This window comes from Schistocerca americana, chromosome 1 (genome assembly GCF_021461395.2).
Source record: "Schistocerca americana isolate TAMUIC-IGC-003095 chromosome 1, iqSchAmer2.1, whole genome shotgun sequence".
Taxonomy (NCBI): Eukaryota; Metazoa; Arthropoda; class Insecta; order Orthoptera; family Acrididae; genus Schistocerca; species Schistocerca americana.
The window spans coordinates 566,414,419-566,434,019 of NC_060119.1; the positions used below are offsets into that span (position 1 = coordinate 566,414,419).

Consider the following 19,601-nt stretch of genomic DNA (forward strand, 5'->3'; position numbering starts at 1 on the left):
TAATATGATCACACAATGAACTTGGCCTGAAAAGATACGGTATATTTTCACACCATGTTTGCTGTACATGTTGTGTGGCTCTGGCTCTGTACACTCAAATTGCGGAAATATCACTCAAATGATATTAGTAGTATTATTTCTGAGGAACGTTCGTTATAAATAAACGGTACTCCTAAAAAAAAATTCTGAAAATAGGCGAAAGGTATCCCATTTGTTACTTCTGCATAGAAAGGGAAGATGCAGCAATTTCCAACAGCTGAGGCGTCTGTCCCGTCTCCTTTGAGGGCGAAAATACATCGAGGCGTACGCTGTTATACTGGCACATACGGTCTGGCGCGTGGTCTGACAGATGCTTTTCTCACGTTTGTTGCAGGAAGCTACATCAGGGTCCGGAGATCTCCCAGCGGCGCCTACTCTGGCTCCGGTTCCATATCCAGTTCCAGCTCCAGCTCGCATTCCGGCGCAGGTAAGAGGCCCGACTTTGCGGTGAACTTCTCTTTATCGAAAAAAGTGTTTGTGATGTGAAATGCAGAGTTAGTCTAGCGCTGTCATGCTGGAATAAGTTACTGGCATCCTCGTTATCCCTTCACCAACCATGTCTTGCCACAGTCCAGTATGCCAGTCTCCCTTCAACAAATACCAAATCACTCCTGTTGTCCTGAGCAATAACTGGCTACACCATGAATCCAGGAAATGGAGAGCTATGGGTCTTGAAGCTCGCTGCTTCTTGTAACACTTCACAAGGCCTGACCGCCAGAAACAAAAGTGGCCCTCATCGCTGAACACTCTAGAACGCCATTCACTCTTCCAGTTGACTGTTGTCTGTCGCACAGAAAACGATGCATGGCAACGCAGCTTTCATTAATCTGCTCCCGACGATTCGCTGTGACTCTCTACCTCTAAGCCCCGTCCAGATTTCAGCTGTTCGTCATTCCTCTGTTCGTCAGAGCCAACCGAGCAGGCCTACGATCTTCTCGCGGTGTAGTCTGGAACTATCCATATCTGGGGAAATGGCTGTTTTCTGTACAGAAAAAAGCTCACATAGGGTTGAAATTTTAAGCAACGAACCCTGAAGGCTTGGAAATACTGGAGTATCAGCTTGGTAGCGTTCGATCAAAGTATAATACTTTCTGTTTCCGTCAGTTTACGTTATTTTTGTGTGTGTAATTAACACATTGGACGTATGTTGTTTATGCTCCGTTTGTTTCACTGAAAAACGAGCATTTACAGTGAAAAAACAATTTTACCTTTCTAGATTTAATACTCGTATAATATACATATCATATAGAGGGTGATTCAGTTGCCCCTAACTATGGGTTTTAATCAATTCGCAACACCTTCAAATACTATGAGCAAGATTTTCATATTCCCTCCCTCGTCATTCACAAACTATTAATCATACAGAAAAAATGAATTAAACGTTTTCGTAGGAAATTTAATGTAGTTACATTTTGTACTACTATACGTTTTCGCTGGAGGCCATTGTTTTCGTATTATTCAAGAAAAATGCGTTTGAAGGTAACTTTTCCAGATACATTTCTCTTGAATAATTCGAAAACTACGGCCTCTAGCGACAACATATCGCAGTACAAAATTTAACTACATTAAATTTCCTACAAAAAATTTTAGTTCATTTTTTTCTGTATGACTAACTGACTCTGTGTAACGAGCGAAAGAATAGGAATATGTCATATGCAGATTTTGAAGGCATTGCAGGTTACTTAAAACGGATAGGTAGGGGCAGCTGAATCAGCCTGTGAGCACTACTAGGCACTAGAGAGACCAAAACATAAATTTATCTGAAAAGTTAGACATTTTAATACCGAGTGAAATAAATTGAACACGAGTACACATTAAAAATCAGAAACAAAAGTTACAAATTACTTGGCATAATAAGCAGCAAAGCAGTCACCACAGTTCCCCATTACATTTCTCCGCTGAGTATGTGCTGATGTTATACAATTTATTCCAGCCCATCGTCTTCTGTTCAGTAGCTGTTAATCTGGAACTCATCTGTTACACTAGTGGAGTGCGGTATAAGTCCAGGTCCTTCCAGAGGCGCCGCATACCTCCTCAAGTACACCTGCCCTGTTTCCCTTCGAAAATTCGCATGTGAAATTGTATTTCCATTTTTGAAGAGAAAATCCAGGCATTTTGTGAGGTGATACCAGTAACCAAGTGAAAAAGAGTCTTGTACAATTTCCCCTTACGGATTCTGTCCTGCACTGATTCACATTTTGATGCATTAGATCAATTCCATCCCATGTTGTATTTTGTCAAGGATGTGTTTCCTTGACCGCTGAGAGTAGCTTTCAACAATCGTTACTACGTTCACACCAGTTGTATTTGATGCTGCAGAAACAATCGAACTGTCATACTATTACAGTATCACCCTGTTGTCGGCCTGGCCGTCGATCAACACCACTGTTTCTGTATCATGTTGAAATTTACGTCGACTACTAGGGAGTGCAGTCTGTTGGGGGTATAAAAAGTGAAGCTTCGAAGTTAATAAAATCAAAAGATACAGCCACTAATGTCACATATTTTGATATTCGTAAATTCACCCATCAAAACGTATAGATGAACTGTCTATATACATAGTTAGGTTTGAATTTAACGCTTAGAGCACGAGACCTATCGGACTTGTCCAGTGGGGTATTTCCTTTTCTTTTTCTTTTTTTTCAGAATGAATAGTACCTCCACCATCGTATTCTATTTCTTTCTTCTGTGGAAGGAGACAGCATTGGACAATACGATTTTCTGTCACAGTTCCTGAACCCCCAAAACTTTGTTCTTTACAAAAGGTTAACAAAGTCAAACTTCCAAACAAGTTGCACAAATATCTCAAGTTCTACGAGTATCTCAATACTACTTTTACGTAATGCTGAAACTGTAGAACATGACCCTGCGATACAAATAATATTGCACAAATTTCAATAAATACCAAGCGACTGTTAGTTTATTAAGAAAGTATCTGCGCTTTTGAACCTGAATGATAAAATGTTTTAATCGTTCTACTTACTTGAATCGATGGCGGGGTGAGATTCTGGGTGTACAAAAATTGTTTAAATTCAATTGCCAATTGTTGCCAATAGTGGACTGCTTCTCACAACTACTAACACAAAACTGAAAGAACAAATGTTCAACAATCCTTAAATAAGAGTGACAAGGTTATAGAAGTTCGTTGCTGTCCAAACATCGATAAAAGTCCAGTACTGTCAAGTGTACCATTAGTGTAACGCTGGGCACTAAGAGATGAAAAGAAGGCAGGTGAAGGGAAATGTACAGTGAAAGGAAGCCACAAGACGACGGCGCGCTCGTCTAAAGCAGAGTTCGGGAGGGTTCCTCCAGAAATTGTACACGTAGCACTAACGCAACCGAGGAACAAGTTACAAGCTTTTCGTACTAATATTTGGAGAATTTCTCAGATTTCTGTTTACCGAGCTACTGAGCGTTAAAACGCATCCCCAGATATAAAATAAACAGCCGAGACGGAGAGTCCAGATGTGTGACGATGAACTGCGCGCACGTTGGCCGGAGCAGCTGCCAAGCCGCCGCCGACCTCCGGGCCTCGCTTTGACCGCTGACACACCTCTGCGCCGGTCGCGATCAGTCGGCTGTCTCCTTAAACCGTGTCACTCACCATCGTTCTCCATGTAACACAGCAACGTGAATGTCAACCTCGGCGCGAACTGCGCGCAGTGAAGAGAACAAGTGGTGACAATTCTGGTCTGCACACAGAAGTAATCACACTTGACAGCCAATTATTAACAATGAACTCTGACTTTATCAGAAGGATTATTGGCACTTTAAAGCTGTTATGACATCCACTGAGTTAACACCAACTAAATGTGATAGAGTTAACAAGGAGATATATTACTGAGTTAAGAGAAAAATCAGGACGATGTAGCCAGAGTTCACTCTAAAACAAGCTACTGACATTTAGAAAAAGTTCTGGCTTCTTTGAACGTCGAGCGTGAAAACAAAGAAAGAGACAATGTAAAGTGCTTATTTTTCTTAGCTACTGTGTGACGCACTCAGCAGCCCGTATAAAACTATTTATTTTTTGACTGAGTATGTGGTCCAACTGAATACTATTACAGTAATATAGCACAGTATACAGTCTCAGATTTATTTAACGATCGGTTTCAGATGTGAAGCATCCATTTCCAAGTTACAACAATTGGTGAAGTCATTAGTTCGTCATTGTCACGAAAAGCCACATACACTCCCATTGTTTAGCTTCTAACTTAATTTATGATGGGCACTTGGTCTTACATTGACTTCTTCTTCTTCTTTTCATCCCTCCGCCTATCTCTGTCGACTGCTGGGTAGAAGCCTCTTCCATACCTTTTCATTGTCTTCGATCTTGAACCGCCTGGTACCATCGTGTTCCCGCTACCGGCTTCACCTCATCAAGCCATCTCTTCTGGAATTTTCTAGTGCCTCTCTTGTGGTCCCGTGGTCTCCAGTGAACAATTCTAAGGGTCCACCTCCTGTTATCTTATTGAGCTACGTGTCCGATCCATTGGCACTTCACGCTTTCAATTCTCTCTAGGATGCCTGCTACCTCGTTCAAATTCAGTGAGGTGTCGATAATGGCGTCTTTGTCACCCTGAAGGCATTCTTGACTGACGTCAACTCACGGCGACCAGTCTAAAAGGTAACTTACTCTCACGACCGTTACAGCGGCTACTTACAGGACACGTAGTTTGCAACCTCATAGAACGCCACTCTTATGCGATCGGGCCTAAGTTTCGACGTCAACTTTCATGTGTAGAAACACTCCTACCAACTTTCGTTTATGTCGTACAACTCCTTCGTGCTGCGATTTTTTTTTTTTCGTCATTGTATATTCCTGACATGCTCAAGCTGGAGGCGATCTGTAGTGTGTGGTAACTGAAGAAAATTTCACAAGCCAAGATTGCTAAAAAAGCAATTTTATTGGATTACCGGTTTCGACAGAGCTATAATGTCATCAAAGTATAAGATCCGATGATAACAGCATAGCTCCGTCGAAACCATTCATCCAATAATATTTTTTTCTAGCAACCTTGGCTTTTGAAGTTTTCTTCAGTTACCATAGATAGGGATGAAATTGAAATATTTAAATTTCAGATACATTTGTACTAAGAAAATGCTTCATGCTGAAGTAATCACACAATCACAGTTACCTCACAAACGGCCCGTTTGCGGGAACATGATTGATGGAACAATTCTGCTTCTGTTGTCGACTCTACTCCCGTCCCCGATTCTCTCCTTTCCCGGGTCATTGTAATGTCATGGCGTTTGGCAATAAATGCACGTTGGTGTGCAAACCTTAGAGGCAAAACTGACATTTCCATGACATATCACTGCCAATGTGAAGCAGTACGATAAAATCTCGACCACGCATAGAAAGAACTACCACCGTGTAGTACAGAAGATAACTGAAACGAAGACCTTATGAGACGCACAGAAATGACATTTTTATTCGTAGACAGTAATTACACTAAAATCACCGCGATTTACGAGTGTGATGGTCCCCTGTACGTTACAAAAGGTGGGACACGGTTCTTAACAGGGCGTGCTATCGCCGCGGACGCCAGTGGATGATGTGCAACGGGTTCCGATTCTGACCACAAGTTTTCTAAGGAGTTCTTGTGCTACGGCGTTTCATTCCTCGACCACTGCAGTCGACAACTCCTATATGATTACAGTAGGTTACAGTACGCTTGTTCGCCCACTGCTTGAATACTGCACAGCATTGTGGGATCCGTACCAGATAGGGTTGATAGAAATAGAGAAGATCCAACGGAGAGCAGCGCGCTTCGTTACAGGATCATTTAGTAATCGCGAAAGCGTTACGGAGATGATAGATAAACTAAGGTGGAAGAGTCTGCAGGAGAGACGCTCAGTAGCTCGGTACGGGATTTTGTTGAAGTTTCGAGAACATACCTTCACCGAGGAGTCAAGCAGTAAATTGCTCCCTCCTACGTATATCTCGCGAAGAGACCATGAGGATAAAATCAGAGAGATTAGAGCCCACACAGAAGCATACCAACAATCCTTCTTTCCACGAACAATACGAGACTGTAATAGAAGGGAGAACCGATAGAGGTACTCAAGGTACCCTCCGCCACACACCGTCAGGTGGCTTGCGGAGTATGGATGTAGATGTAGATGTAGATGCCTGTAGACATGCCATAATACACCTCTCCAAGTCGGGGAACGAGAAACCAGTCCATTCATCGAATATCCTCTTTCCCAAGAGCTCCTCAGCCTGCGATTTTCGATGTGCTCCTTTATTGTTATCGATAAAAATTAAGTCAGAGCCGAATGCATCCGTGAAAAGACGCACATGGGAAAGGACCACAGTGCCACAATATCGTTCATTGGCGAACATACCGCGCCGAGCGGTCTAAGGCGCTGCAGTCATGGACTGTGCAGCTGGTCCCGGCGGGGGTTGGAGTCCTCCCTCGGGCATGGGTGTGTGTGTTTGTCCTTAGGATAATTTAAGTTAAGTAGTGTGTAAGCTTAGGGACTGATAACCTTAGCAGTTAAGTCCCATAATATTTCACACACATATGCCATTTTTTTGCGAACATACCGCGTTCAAAGATCTGCAGGTCAGTACGCCCATGCAGCATTAAGCCTCCCCACACCATAAAACTTGGACGACCAAAACTGTTGTGGCGTAACAAGACAGCTACGCCACACTGAAGTAGCCGAAAGGCATGCGCTAATCTCACGTAGGCTAGAGAGGTCTGAAACAGGATACGTAATGAATGGTAGCAAGAAAAGTACGTAGCTGCTATAATACTTAACTTTTAATCCATCATTTGTATACAGCATTCCTTGATGATACAAGTGAGACTCTATCTTAAAATGGTTAATGGCGCCTTGCTAGGTCGTAGCCATTGACTTAGCTGAAGGCTATTCTAACTGTCTCTCGGCAAATGAGAGAAAGGCTTCGTCAGTGTAGTCGCTAGCAAAGTCGTCGTACAACTGGGGCGAGTGCTAGTCCGTATCTCGAGACCTGCCTTGTGGTGGCGCTTGGTCTGCGATCCTGACAGTGGCGACACGCGGGTCCAACATGTACTAATGGACCGCGGCCGATTTAAGCTACCACCTAGCAAGTGTGGTGTCTGACGGTGACACCACAAAAACCATCATGTTCGACAACATTCCTGGGTCCATTACACCCGAGGCAGGATTCGAACCTGCGACCGTAGCAGTCCCGCGGTTCCGGACTGCAGCGCCTAGAACCACATGACCACCGCGACCGGCGTAGGTCCAGTCCCTCTGCTCTTGGCACCATCGCAAACGGTACCGCCGATGAACAGGTCTCAGTGAAACACAACGTACTGGTCGTCACACTAAGAGATCACCCCTATGCTGTCGCCGTGGCATTGTGGGGAGTGAGACTGTGTGCATTTCAGTCCTGTTAAGTGTGGTTGCAGTTCCACCCGCTGTTTGACATGAGTCGCTTCCCGCCTGTTGCACAAGGTAGCTCCCGTCTGCTTCTCTAGTTGACCGTGGTCAACCCCCTCCTCTCCTTTAGGCAACAGTGCCTGCGGTTTGTAACACACTCGTTGCACTTGAAACAATGTTGTGAGTAACACCAAAGCACTAGGCAAGAGTCGTCACACTTCGTACATCTTCCAGTTTCCCCATGATTCTTCCCCGTATGAAGTCAATGTTGTAATCAAGACCACCATCACAGTACATCGTAACTGATCGCTGATTGATAGACACTGTCTTTTCTCGTTCCTTCAGTTGCCTAGTGTTGTGGGGCCGGCTCCATACGACGCTATAGTCTCGCTGACCACACTACATGTGACATGCACCTTTCTGTGCAGTACTGGGAGACCTCTGTCAACATGCTCCCACACTTTTATTCAGTTCCAGCGAGTATTCAATACGTTTCGTTACTTTATCTATCTTGTCCGTGAATTTGGCAGAGGAGTGTATAATAATTCCAAATCCAGGACAGACGAAAGCCCTCGGTGCACTAAATCCAATTTTAAAAAAATGGCAACAACGCTAAAGAGAGAAAACCCGTCAATTTGTATTGTACTAAAAGTTTCGACCCAGTGATACCCAACGAGGTGGTACAGTGTTAGAACACTGCATTCGCAGTCAGGAGGCCGACGATTTAAATTCCCGCCTTGTCTTACAGATTTGGGTTTACAGTGCTTTCCGTAAATCTCCTGAAATGAATGCTAGAATGGTTCCTCTGTATGGCTACCCTTAATTTTCTTCTCTGACCTCCGCAATCCAAACTTGTGGTCCGTCTGACGTCATCGACAGGACGTTAAATCGTAATCTTCCTTCCTTCTGGTCAGTATGGCTCAACTACGGCAGACACCACGTGCACATCTGCACAATGAAATGTCTGAGGATTGGGTAGATCGGCTCAAAATCGTTTTGGAGAGATATACCACAAAATCAAGACAGAGAGTGTAGTGCCGTTGTTTAAATTCTGTATGTTTAAATTCTATACACATTGCATTACAAGGAATGGTGGGTTAAAATTTTTGCTCTGTAGGTAATTAAATTTTCCCGACTGATGGTTGCTGGTAGAAGTTTGCTGCTTTCACAGTTTGAATCTATAAGGTACCACACCAAATATTTTTAAGTGAGAAATGAGTGCTGGAACTATATTTATTTTTCTCAAGGCATATCGTGACCATTTTCCCCTGCTTACAGATTATGTACCCATTGCCATCGCAACGGGATCATATATCTGTTGTTCTGATATCCCGACAGGTACTGTATAGGCATGTTGATGTTCTAGTATTTCAAACCGTACTAAGCGGTGGAGGCAGATAGTTTGCAGTCGGTTTTCTATATTAGGCCAAAAATATAACAGAACGGAGACGGATGACAATTTCAGAAATTAACCTGATCTGCGACCTGAAACCCGCACTAAGACTGTCCGGTGTACATTGCTGTATCAGAGTAACAGCCGCCAATCCGGCGGGCTGATTTGATCTGTATCTGTACCAGCTCTCCTAGTGCAGAGTCCGTTACGCTCATGGGTGCATTATCAGAATTGGAATTAAGACACAAAGAAATGACTGACATTAGCTGCTAGTGGGCACTGATTTAAATCAACGGGAAAACTTGAAGATTTGTGTTGGGCCAGAACTCGAACCTAGATGTTTTACGAGCGATACATGGAAGTAAACATCCAGGCCACTTTTCCCGACCATTGGTTCATCTACTTTTACCGATCGGACTCCGTCTCGGCATTAGAGGTTCACGGATGAAAGTATCAAACGGAAAGAACTGGGAAACTACATTTGTAGCCCAAAAGACAGTGTGTAAACGCTGACATTGTAAAAGAGTATTGCTGTACGAATGAGATAAGAAGAATAATATAAATGATATTCTTTACATCAGACGACTGAAAAACAGAAAAAATTTTACTGAAAGATAACGGAACAAGCTTCATCTGTCAAACTCACTGGCATTAATGATGAGGTACGTTAGAGCGAGTCTGGCCACTTGTCAGCATACAGCAGCACTGTTCAAGGCAAAAAATAATGCAGTGGCAATTTTCCCGCTGTGACTACTTTCCCCCATCTTCTTCTATTTTTTATTACTTTATTATTTTATTTTATTATTTTTTGTGCATCGGTCTTCATTACGACTGGCACTGGAGCAAAGTGACGAAACTGTAGTTCAGAAGCACAATGTGCATAAATGTATCAGATAAAACTCTTCTGACTGAGAAGACATCTGTTCAGTTGTCGGCATGACGAAAGGTTACATCGTAAAAACATCATGACATTTGAGCAGTACATCGTGCTTCCAGCGCACAAAGGATTGTTAACAAGATGTATCTCTCGCACTGGCACGTCGAAGCTTTCACCTCAGCCTCTAAACCTGGCGGTGACTCAACTGAGTGCGTCAGAAAAGTCCCAGAGGACAGAGAAGCACGCAGGTACCTGTATAGGCTGCTGTGTACCGATGCACTTCGTCCCCGCCCACCAGGTTCTCCAAATGCTAACTCACGTCTCCAGGATGCGGGTTTTGCTTATTTATCAACAGCTTGAGGCGACACCTAACCATATGCACGGCAGTGTTGAATATCACTTCATGCTGAGGACACAGATGTCGGTTGTTTCGGCTGAAGCCAGTCTAAGAGATTTGCTAGGATTTTGCATTGGTGACGGGTCTGTATTTTCAAAGACATTCCACACTTTATTGCTGGAGGAATCAATTCCAATTTTGCATACAGTGTCTGTCCTTCTGGTCTTGTCCGAAAGAACGGACGTATTTTTAATCCCAAAGCTATTATGAATCTAGACACAAAGAAATGACTGGCGTTAGTTGCTAATGTGCACTGATTTAAATCAATGGCGAAAGCGGAAATTTGTGCCAGATTGGGACTCGAACCCAGGTGTCCTGCTCACAAGGCAGATGTGCTGACCACTGTGCTGACATCCGGACACAGAGGTCATTGTAGCTACACTGACTATCCTGGTATACCCGAAATGCCGCGAGAAATGAGAATAATGGACAAGGGGCACTACATCAGTAGTGTGAGGATAAGTTGAGAATTTTTATGTGACAGGTGACTTGGTGGAGTAGTCGATGCAGTTACTATGACCACTGCGTCCGCATAGTGCAGTGGTCAGCGCATCCGCCTAGTAAGCAGAAGACGTGCCTTCGAGTCCCGGTCCAGCACAAATTTTCAAGTTGTCCATTGATCAGCGCCCTCTAGTAGCTAATGTCAGTCATTGCTTTGTGCCTTAATTCCATTTCTGATAATGCACTCATGAGCGTAACTGATTGTGCACTAGTTTACAAGAGGAAAGGTGATACAGCTCCAGATCAAGTCCGCCCGCCGGATTGACGGCTGTTAGTCTGATACAGCAATGTACTCTGGACAGTCATAGTGTGATTCTCAGGTCGCATTCCAACACTTATCTACGAAAATGCAGGGCTGGTTTTCCATCTTCAACACAACCAATTTGGAACACTAAAACTGACAGAATAGAGTTCACACGATTGATCGAAACAAACTGGACAAACCATTCTTTTCCACCTGTGTGTAAATGGTGATGTGGTGACAAATGGGTTCCGCTACACATGTAACAGATGCTAAATCCAGGAAGAAGAACATCTGTTATGTGTCGATCCTGAAACGGGTATAATGACAGAAAAGAGAGAAAGAGAGAAAGTTATTCCACCACTACTTTGATAACTTCCAGTGATTCACTGGCCATGATGAGATGGCAAAAATTTCTTTAAATCGTCGCCGACCTAAAGCAGAGACAGCGTGGTTTTTTCCAAAGTCACTAGACCTCAAACATTTCATTGTATAGCATACACGAGGAATATGAAAAGCGCCACCAATTTTGATTGCAGTAGTGGTTGAAAGGTTTATTTCACCACGGTTATATCACTTGTTCAGGTAGACGACGTACGTGCTTATACACGTAACGGTTCAGGCTGTCAGTATAAGGTTTTCGACTTGTTACAGTTCTCATACGAGAGATTATTAAACTGAACTGGTTATACCTGCAAATTTTCTATCGACAAGAGTACTAAACAACTAAGCATTTTGTTTGATGCAATGTTGTACCTGTTTTCATAGACAGTCGAGCGGTCTTGGAAAGAGAACACATGAGGTGACAAAAGTCATGGGATACCTCCTAATACCGTGTCGGACTTACTTTTGCCCGGCGTGGCACAGCGACTCGACGTGGTATGGACTCAAAAAGTCTCTGAAAGTCCTCTGCAGAAATATTGAGCCGTGATGCCTCTATAGCCGTCCATAGTAGCAAAAATGTTGTTGGCGCATAATTTTGCACACGAACTGCCCTCTCGATTATGTCCCAAAAATGTTAAATAGGATACGTGTCGTGCAATCTGGGTGGCCAAATCATTCGCTCGAATCGTCCAGAATGTTCTTCAAATGGTTCAGATGGCTCTGAGCACTATGGGACTTAACAGCTATGGTCATCAGTCCCCTAGAACTTAGAACTACTTAAACCTAACTAACCTAAGGACATCACACAACACCCAGTCATCACGAAGCAGAGAAAATCCCTGACCCCGCCGGGAATCGAACCCGGGAACCCGGGCGCGGGAAGCGAGAACGCTACCGCACGACCACGAGCTGCGGACCAGAATGTTCTTCAAACCAATTGCCAACCATTGTGGCCTGGTGACATTACGTATTGCCAACCATAAAATTTCAATCGTTGATTGGGAACATAAAGTGCATGGATGGCTGTAAACGATCTCCAAGCAGCTGAACAAAACCATTTCCAGTTAATTATCGGTTCAGATGGACCAGAGGACCCAGTCCATGCCATGCAAACACACGCACACCATTATGGACCCACCACCAGCTTGCACAGAGCCTTGTTGATAACTTGGCTCCTTGGCTTCGTGGGGACTGCACCACACTCGAACCCTACCATCGGCTATTATTAACTGAAATCGGGACTCATCTGACCAGGCCACGGTTTTCCAGACTGTGTTGCTTGTCTGTTAGCACTGACAACTATACGCAAACGCCGCAACTCTCTATCGTTAAGGGAAGGCTGTCGGTCGTTGCGTTGGTCGTGATAATGCCTGAAATTTGGTATTCTCGGCACACTCTTGACACCGTGGATCTCGGAGTTCTGAATTCCCAAACGATTTTCGGAATGGAATGCCCCATGATTCTAGCTCCAACTACCATTCTGCGTTCATAGTCTGTCGATTCCCGTCGGATGGCCATAATCATGTCGGACACCTTACGCATGAATCACATGAGTACAAATGACAGCACCGTCAATGCACAGCCCTTTTATACCTTGTGTACACGATACTACAGCCATCTGTATATGTGCATATCCCTTGACTTTTGTCACCTCAGCGTACATCCCACAACGCCTGTTAACGTGTTCATTTCGACTACGCTCTGGCACGGATTGGAAAATGAGTCAACGCTTTTAACATATTGTCATTGCTAGGTGATCCAACGTTTATGTGGTACTAGAGGTGGAATTCTGCTGTTATAACAATTTAGGCGTTCACACTTCGCGCATTTTTCGTTTCCTGGGCAATTAAAAAAAGTAATCGTTTCGTGATCTCTGCGGAGAAAAAAATTTGAAGTTTCTCATACGGTAAAATTTCCGACCTTTCACTTGTTATCCTTGTTTATAGCCAGTGAAAAGTTAAAAGTGAACACACTGTATTCGCTACCTTTCAGAGATTATATGTTAATGTAGGCTTTCCCGGTGTATACTGCTGATGAAACCTTCTAGGTCTTCCATCCGGGTAGCTGCGTCGAAAAGCCGCGACGTCTCGATGAGTGTCATTCTGATCGTCTTATGGCGAAGATGATGAGAATGACACTCATCAAAACGTCGCGGATTTTCGATGCAGCTACCCGGATGAAAGTCCGAAAAGATTTCATCAGCTTTCAGAGATTGTTTCACACTACCTATTACCAGCTTCTAGGGGTTGTAGACGGGGACCTAGTAGATAAAGTTTTGATAGGGAGCAATGTCCAGAAATGTACCGTTTGGATGTAAAATGAGTTTGAACATCAGATCACTTTCAAATCCCTCGCTTCACAGCACGCATCCTTTTTGCACAACACCCCAGACGCCACTTTTCAGCAAGACAACACACGACAACATGTTGCTGCAATGAACACTTGTCTTCTTAGTGTCACAGGTTGTCAGCCTTTTGCTCTACATGCTCTGCTGCACGCGAGGAACCGGCTTCCCGTTTCACAAGGTGTGTTTACGACACAATCCACATATGCTCATTTTCAGAAAAAACAGAATACCTTGAACGACTAGAGATAGGACGTTCGTATTCAGAGGACTTGTATATTAGTATATTCTACAGAATTAGCACTTTAGGCACCTCGGACCAGCATGTGCCGTGATGCCTGGTAGACACTCATTTCACCATGGGCCCTGACAACTTGAGCATGGTGGCATCGACGCGTATAAGGTGCGATTGGCATCCTGTGGTATAGCCATTTATGCTGCATGCACATGGTTCCAAGTTCATCTCTGGTGGTTGGCATTGGGTCACAGCCCTGCACCTGTCATTCCACACCTTTTCGACTGGCGACAAGTCTGGTGATCTGGTGGGCCAGGGCGAAAGGCTGACAGTCTGTGACACCAAAAAGGCAAGTGTTCATTGCAGTAACATGTGGTAGTGTGTTGTCTTGCTGAAAAGTGGCGTCTGGGGTGTTGTGCAGAAAGGGTGTGGCTGCGGGTCGCAGGATGTCGTCTATTGGGCACCGTGCCCTGGACACGCACGAACCGTTATTTGTGGTTGGGCCCAATAGCACCCCACACTATAAGGCCTCGAGATGGCGCTGTATATCTTGTGAGAATGCAGTCACTGTGATCCCTGCGGCGAACCAAAACGCGACTTTCATTTTCAAACAGACCGAACCTGGATTCGTCCGAAAGCATTATCTGATGCCATTCCTGTCCCCAGTGACGTCGTTCTATGCACCATTGATGTCTATCATTTTTCTACACATTCATCAAAGGTAGGTGGAGAAATGGACGACGTGCACGTACCCCATGCCGTAATAAACGGAGACAGACTGCCACCCCTGATAGTGTACGATGGTGTTACACTGTATCACTGTTGCGCCAGAGCCGAGGAGGACGCAGATCTGTCCTGCAACGCCATTCGTATGAGGTGTCAGATGTTCAGATGTGTGTGAAATCTTATGTGACTTAACTGCTAAGGTCATCAGTCCCTAAGCTTACACACTGCTTAGCCTAAATTATCCTAAGGACAAACACACACACCCATGCACGAGGGAGGACTCGAACATCGGCCGGGACCAGCCGCACAGTCCATGACTGCAGCGCCTTAGACGATGAGGTATCGATCTTTACGGGGGTTGGTGTGGGTGGTGCAACCTGACATATCTCGTCGTGTTTCACGGCCTTCCGTGAACCATTTTTCCTGCGATGTGTGAGGCCTGAGTCGTTAGCGTATCTGTTGAGAGTAAATGGGTGTAGGGGCCAAATGGATGTGTGTGTGTAGTATGACGTCATTCTTGTGTTACACGACGACGAGAGAAGAGAGATGGCGAAACCCGGTGCAGGTACATAGCCAGCTCCGCTTAAAAAGCACCAAGGGGCCGACAGGCTAAATGTCCCATCAACAGTGTCACATGTCCACCATCCACAAGGCACCGCGGAGATGTTTAGAAGTTAATCCAGGCGATTGGCGCGAAGTATGATGTTCAAGGATGTTATGCCATCACCTTACCGGCCAAATAACTAGTGGAAAAGGGAAAATGTTCTAAGTCCCAAATCTGAATTTGTTGGGAGAATCAAAAAACAATGCATCTCTGTTTGTACGTAATTGATTTGCATTCAAACAACTGAAAAGGTATTCTGGTACCCTAGAATATGCTGCTCACCGCATCACCTCAAAAAATGACGCAAATTAGAAAATAATTTCTTTCTTAAGGACGTTCTGAGTGCCACACCGGGAAACGGACTGCTTGGATGCAAAAAGAAAACAATCAGACACTATCAATACAGCTGCTTATTTTCACAAACTGCGCCGTTACCGGTTCGAGCCGACAGCTTCATTTTAAGACGACTGCTTGGTTTTACATTGTTTGCTTATGTAAGTCGTTGACTGTTTTTGTTCAACATCTTACGCAAACAACAACAAATGGAACACAAATGGTTCAAATGGCTCTGAGCACTATGCAGCTTAACTTCTGAGGTCATCAGTCGTCTAGAACTGAGAACTAATTAAACCTAACTAACCTAAGGACAGCACACACATCCCCGCCCGAGGCAGGATTCGAACCTGCGACCGTAGCGGTCGCTCGGCTCCAGACTGTAGCGCCTAGAACCGCACGGCCACTCCGGCCGGCAAAATGGAACACAGATGTGAACAGTAGATGAGGATGAACCTTTTTGTTTTGAAACAGGTAATGGCGCTATTTGTGCAAACAAATAGCAATATTAACAGCGGCTGGTTACTATTTTCTTCTTTGCAGGAATCAGGGCTTGTATTTTATATAGAGATAAGGTCTCAAAAATGTCGGTTTTTGACAAAACAGCAGGAATAAATATTGTTCAGATGCGATTAACACTGAGACACTACGTTTTATTTGCGATGAGGCAAGAAAATAAATACAGCATTAGTTTTTTAAGTTGTAGAGCTATAGTCAACAAAAACCATTTCTCATATCTTTTAAATTTTGTAACTCCAGAAGTAAGCACGGCTAGGCACAAGAAAAGTCCTCAAATGCATGTTTGAAAGACTTTTTCCGCTGTTTGGCATCTGAATCTAGTCCAGGGGCAGGTAACAAAGTGGTGGGATCACAATAGCACTGAACACGCGTTTTGTACAAAAAAAATAACAAAAATAGCTCTTAATATGTTTGCCACTTCTACTCTTCAAATAAGGTAGGCGAAATTTATTCCACCATCAGGATTCGAACTGGTACCTCCAAGTAGAGGTGGACCTCACAGGCGTGCGTTTGCGACCTTTTTTTCGGCTATGTTACTTTTTTATTTTATTTATTTATTTGGCCGCGGGATCTAACGGTCATTTAGAGTGATAGACATACAGTATGCGACAAAGTTATACGAAAGCACAAGGACATAAGTTAAACAGAGGGCTTTAGAAGCCTGCTGTTGATTGGCATACATGTAAAATATTGAACAACAGGTTTTGTAAAGATGGAAGAACAACATTAACAATTAACATTGGTATCATGGCACAAATATAAATAATCGTAGAAGTACATGTTTAACTATGGCCTTTGATAAACCGTGTATTATTTCACAGAGCAGATTAACAGAGTTTATCGTTCAGGCAACACAAATTTAAGACATAAAAGGAAAATAATGAAAATAATATAGGAACAACAGAGGTGCAAAAGTTCAGGTAGACTTATAAACAAAATAAAACGTAATATTAAACAACAGTTAACATGTACCCAGTGCTTCGTTCTTATTAAAAAGATATTTTGGCAGTTTGTAAAAATTTAAAAAGTTATTTATTATATGGGGGACTACTCAACAAAGGTTGAATGGCGATACTCGTGGGAAACTCTGCCATCAGGCGACGTAGCTGTTGCAGAAAGTATGCGACTGATGTCACCTTCTGTAGTGTTAGTGCAGTAACAGGCAGACAGTGAATATCAGCCATCTCGGCAGGAAAAACTCTTGAAACGACGGTTTATGACGAATACCAGACTGAGCAAAGGAATGAAACATTACGGACGGTACAGTTGTGACCACGAAAGTATGAGATCGATTAAAGCTCGGGATTTTGTGGTTTCTTCAGCAAGAGTATCGACTTATTGATTGTGAGATTTAACCCACAGGAATCCTATATCTGGCTTTGAATTTCACATTGCGTGCACTGCCAAATTATTGCCAAAATTTAAGTGAAAAATCAATGAACGAAAACCTGTGTGTTGTGAGACACCTATCACTCGCTATTGCTCGTTTATGGAAAGCGTTCCTGCGGTTATCTTCGGCAGAAAGCTCCAAACGGGTCCGCGGCCTTGGACAGCTGTGTTGTGCCCGCCACATCCTGATGCGCAGCTGGTGTGATACACGCTAGTACGTTTCCGCCAATTAATTCACCTAACTGCCTGACGTCACCCTGCCTTGAAGCGCAGTCTGCCCATCTTCACGCCGTATCTCGAGTCAGTAATGCTAGCAATGTGGTGGGTAAGCACTAGGTTCCTCAGAAGCCATGTCGCTATTTCGTAATAACAAATTCTCCACTTGCAATGTTGATTCATTGAATGTAAATTTCGTCGAATAGGTGGTGGTGGTGGTTAGTGTTTAACGTCCCGTCGACAACGAGGTCATTAGAGATGGAGCGCAAGCTCGGGTTAGGGAAGGATTGGGAAGGAAATCGGCCGTGCCCTTTCAAAGGAACCATCCCGGCATTTGCCTGAAACGATTTAGGAAAATCACGGAAAACCTAAATCAGGATGGCCGGAGACGGGATTGAACCGTCGTCCTCCCGAATGCGAGTTCGTCGAATAGTTAGACTCTTCATCATGATTGAGCTACTAATATGCTTAATGCACAGCAAGAAACAAGACAGGGGTATTTCTTATTAAATATTTATTAGACTATTTATTAGACATTATTCCCGTTCTGCATAGACACAGACAAAGAGTTTGATCCGTAAGCCTGTATTTTACGGTGACGACAAAGATTCGAAAATGCTTCGTAAATTTGTTACGTAAGGTGCTCGAAGAATACAAAGTAGGGAGTTATTATGCATAGCGAGTATTTACAATGAAAAACGTAATGTCCGTTGGCCCGCAAAGAAGCGTGTTGGCACCGTTCATATCCTGAGTACCAGATTTACGGTATCGCCGTGATTTCTATAAAACGTTACGTCGCATTTTTTTTGGGTGAAATACGTTTTAGGCTTATCTGTAAGATCTGAATGGCCAACTTTACATTGCCTGGAAGCTATAGAAAAATGGGGAAATGAAGACTCCTACAGATTTTCAAATTAAAAATGTAAATTTAATTACGTAGTGCATTGCTATGAAAACTGAATAGTGTTAGTAAAATCTTCTTAAATTCATGCTGTAAAGCTTTCATAAGATATTTAGTTGGAAGTAGCTATCAAGCTGCTAAAGAATTTTATTTTTATTATCCTGCAACTACGAGTAGTTTAAGCATTGAAATCATTATCAAGTAAAATTCAAATATTTTCATCATAAATACCGCAAATCTACATCTATAAAATGTAATTCGTGATTATTTGTCACTTTGCATGTATGTGGCCCTGACGTATTGCATTACATAATCAAGTTTGGAACTCCATACGTGGTCATATTTCTTAGGACTTAATGTGAAAATTGGTTGGCAGCGAGTCTTCTTCTCCATTCCTCTCTGTCCCTTGTTAGTCTCTTCATTTGCTAGTATGATTCTGCCTCTGCATCTTGTCTAACTTCAGTACAGGTCTTCCTCTTCCAGTCTTGCCTTCAATAATTCCTTCCATTACATGTTCTTTTTGTGGTCTTCATTCCGAAGACTGGTTTTAATGCGTATGTCCATGCTATCCTGTGAAGACCTCTACATCTCCGAATAACTACTGCAAATCACATCGTTCTGGAGCTGCTTACTATATTCTTTTCTTGATCTCCCTCTACGATTTTTATCCACCACACTTCCTTCCAATGGCGATCCCGCTATGTCTCAGAATGTGTTGTATCACCCGATCCCTTCTTCTAGTCAGGTTGCGCCACAGATTTCTTTTCTCCCCAATTTTGTTCAGTACCTTACGTCATCTACCCATCTAATCTTCAGCATTCTTCTGTAGCACCACATTTCAAAAGCTTCTATTATCTTCTTGTCTAAACTGTTTATCATCCATGTTTCATTTCCATACATGGCTGCACTCCATACAAATATTTTTGGAAAAAGACTGACACTTGAATCTATATTCTTTGTTAACGAATCTCTCTTCTTCAGAAACGCTTATCTTGCCGTTGTCAGAGTGCATTTTATACCCTCTCTATTGCACCCATCATCAATTAACTTTCTTCCCGAGTAGCAAAACTCATCTACTACTTTGAGTGTCTCGTTTCCTAATCTAATTCCCTTTGCTTCACCCTATTT

General features: G+C 43.4%; 1 protein-coding gene across 1 annotated transcript in view; it reads left to right on the forward strand.

The window, feature by feature from the left end:
• Positions 1-19,601, forward strand: part of LOC124606511 (glycine-rich protein DOT1-like) — a 116,955-nt gene that overhangs the window by 42,466 nt on the left and 54,888 nt on the right. Inside the window, exon 2 of the mRNA XM_047138498.1 lies at positions 374-466. Within this exon, the coding sequence (XP_046994454.1) occupies positions 374-466 (93 nt within the window). The remainder of the gene's footprint in view (positions 1-373; positions 467-19,601) is intronic.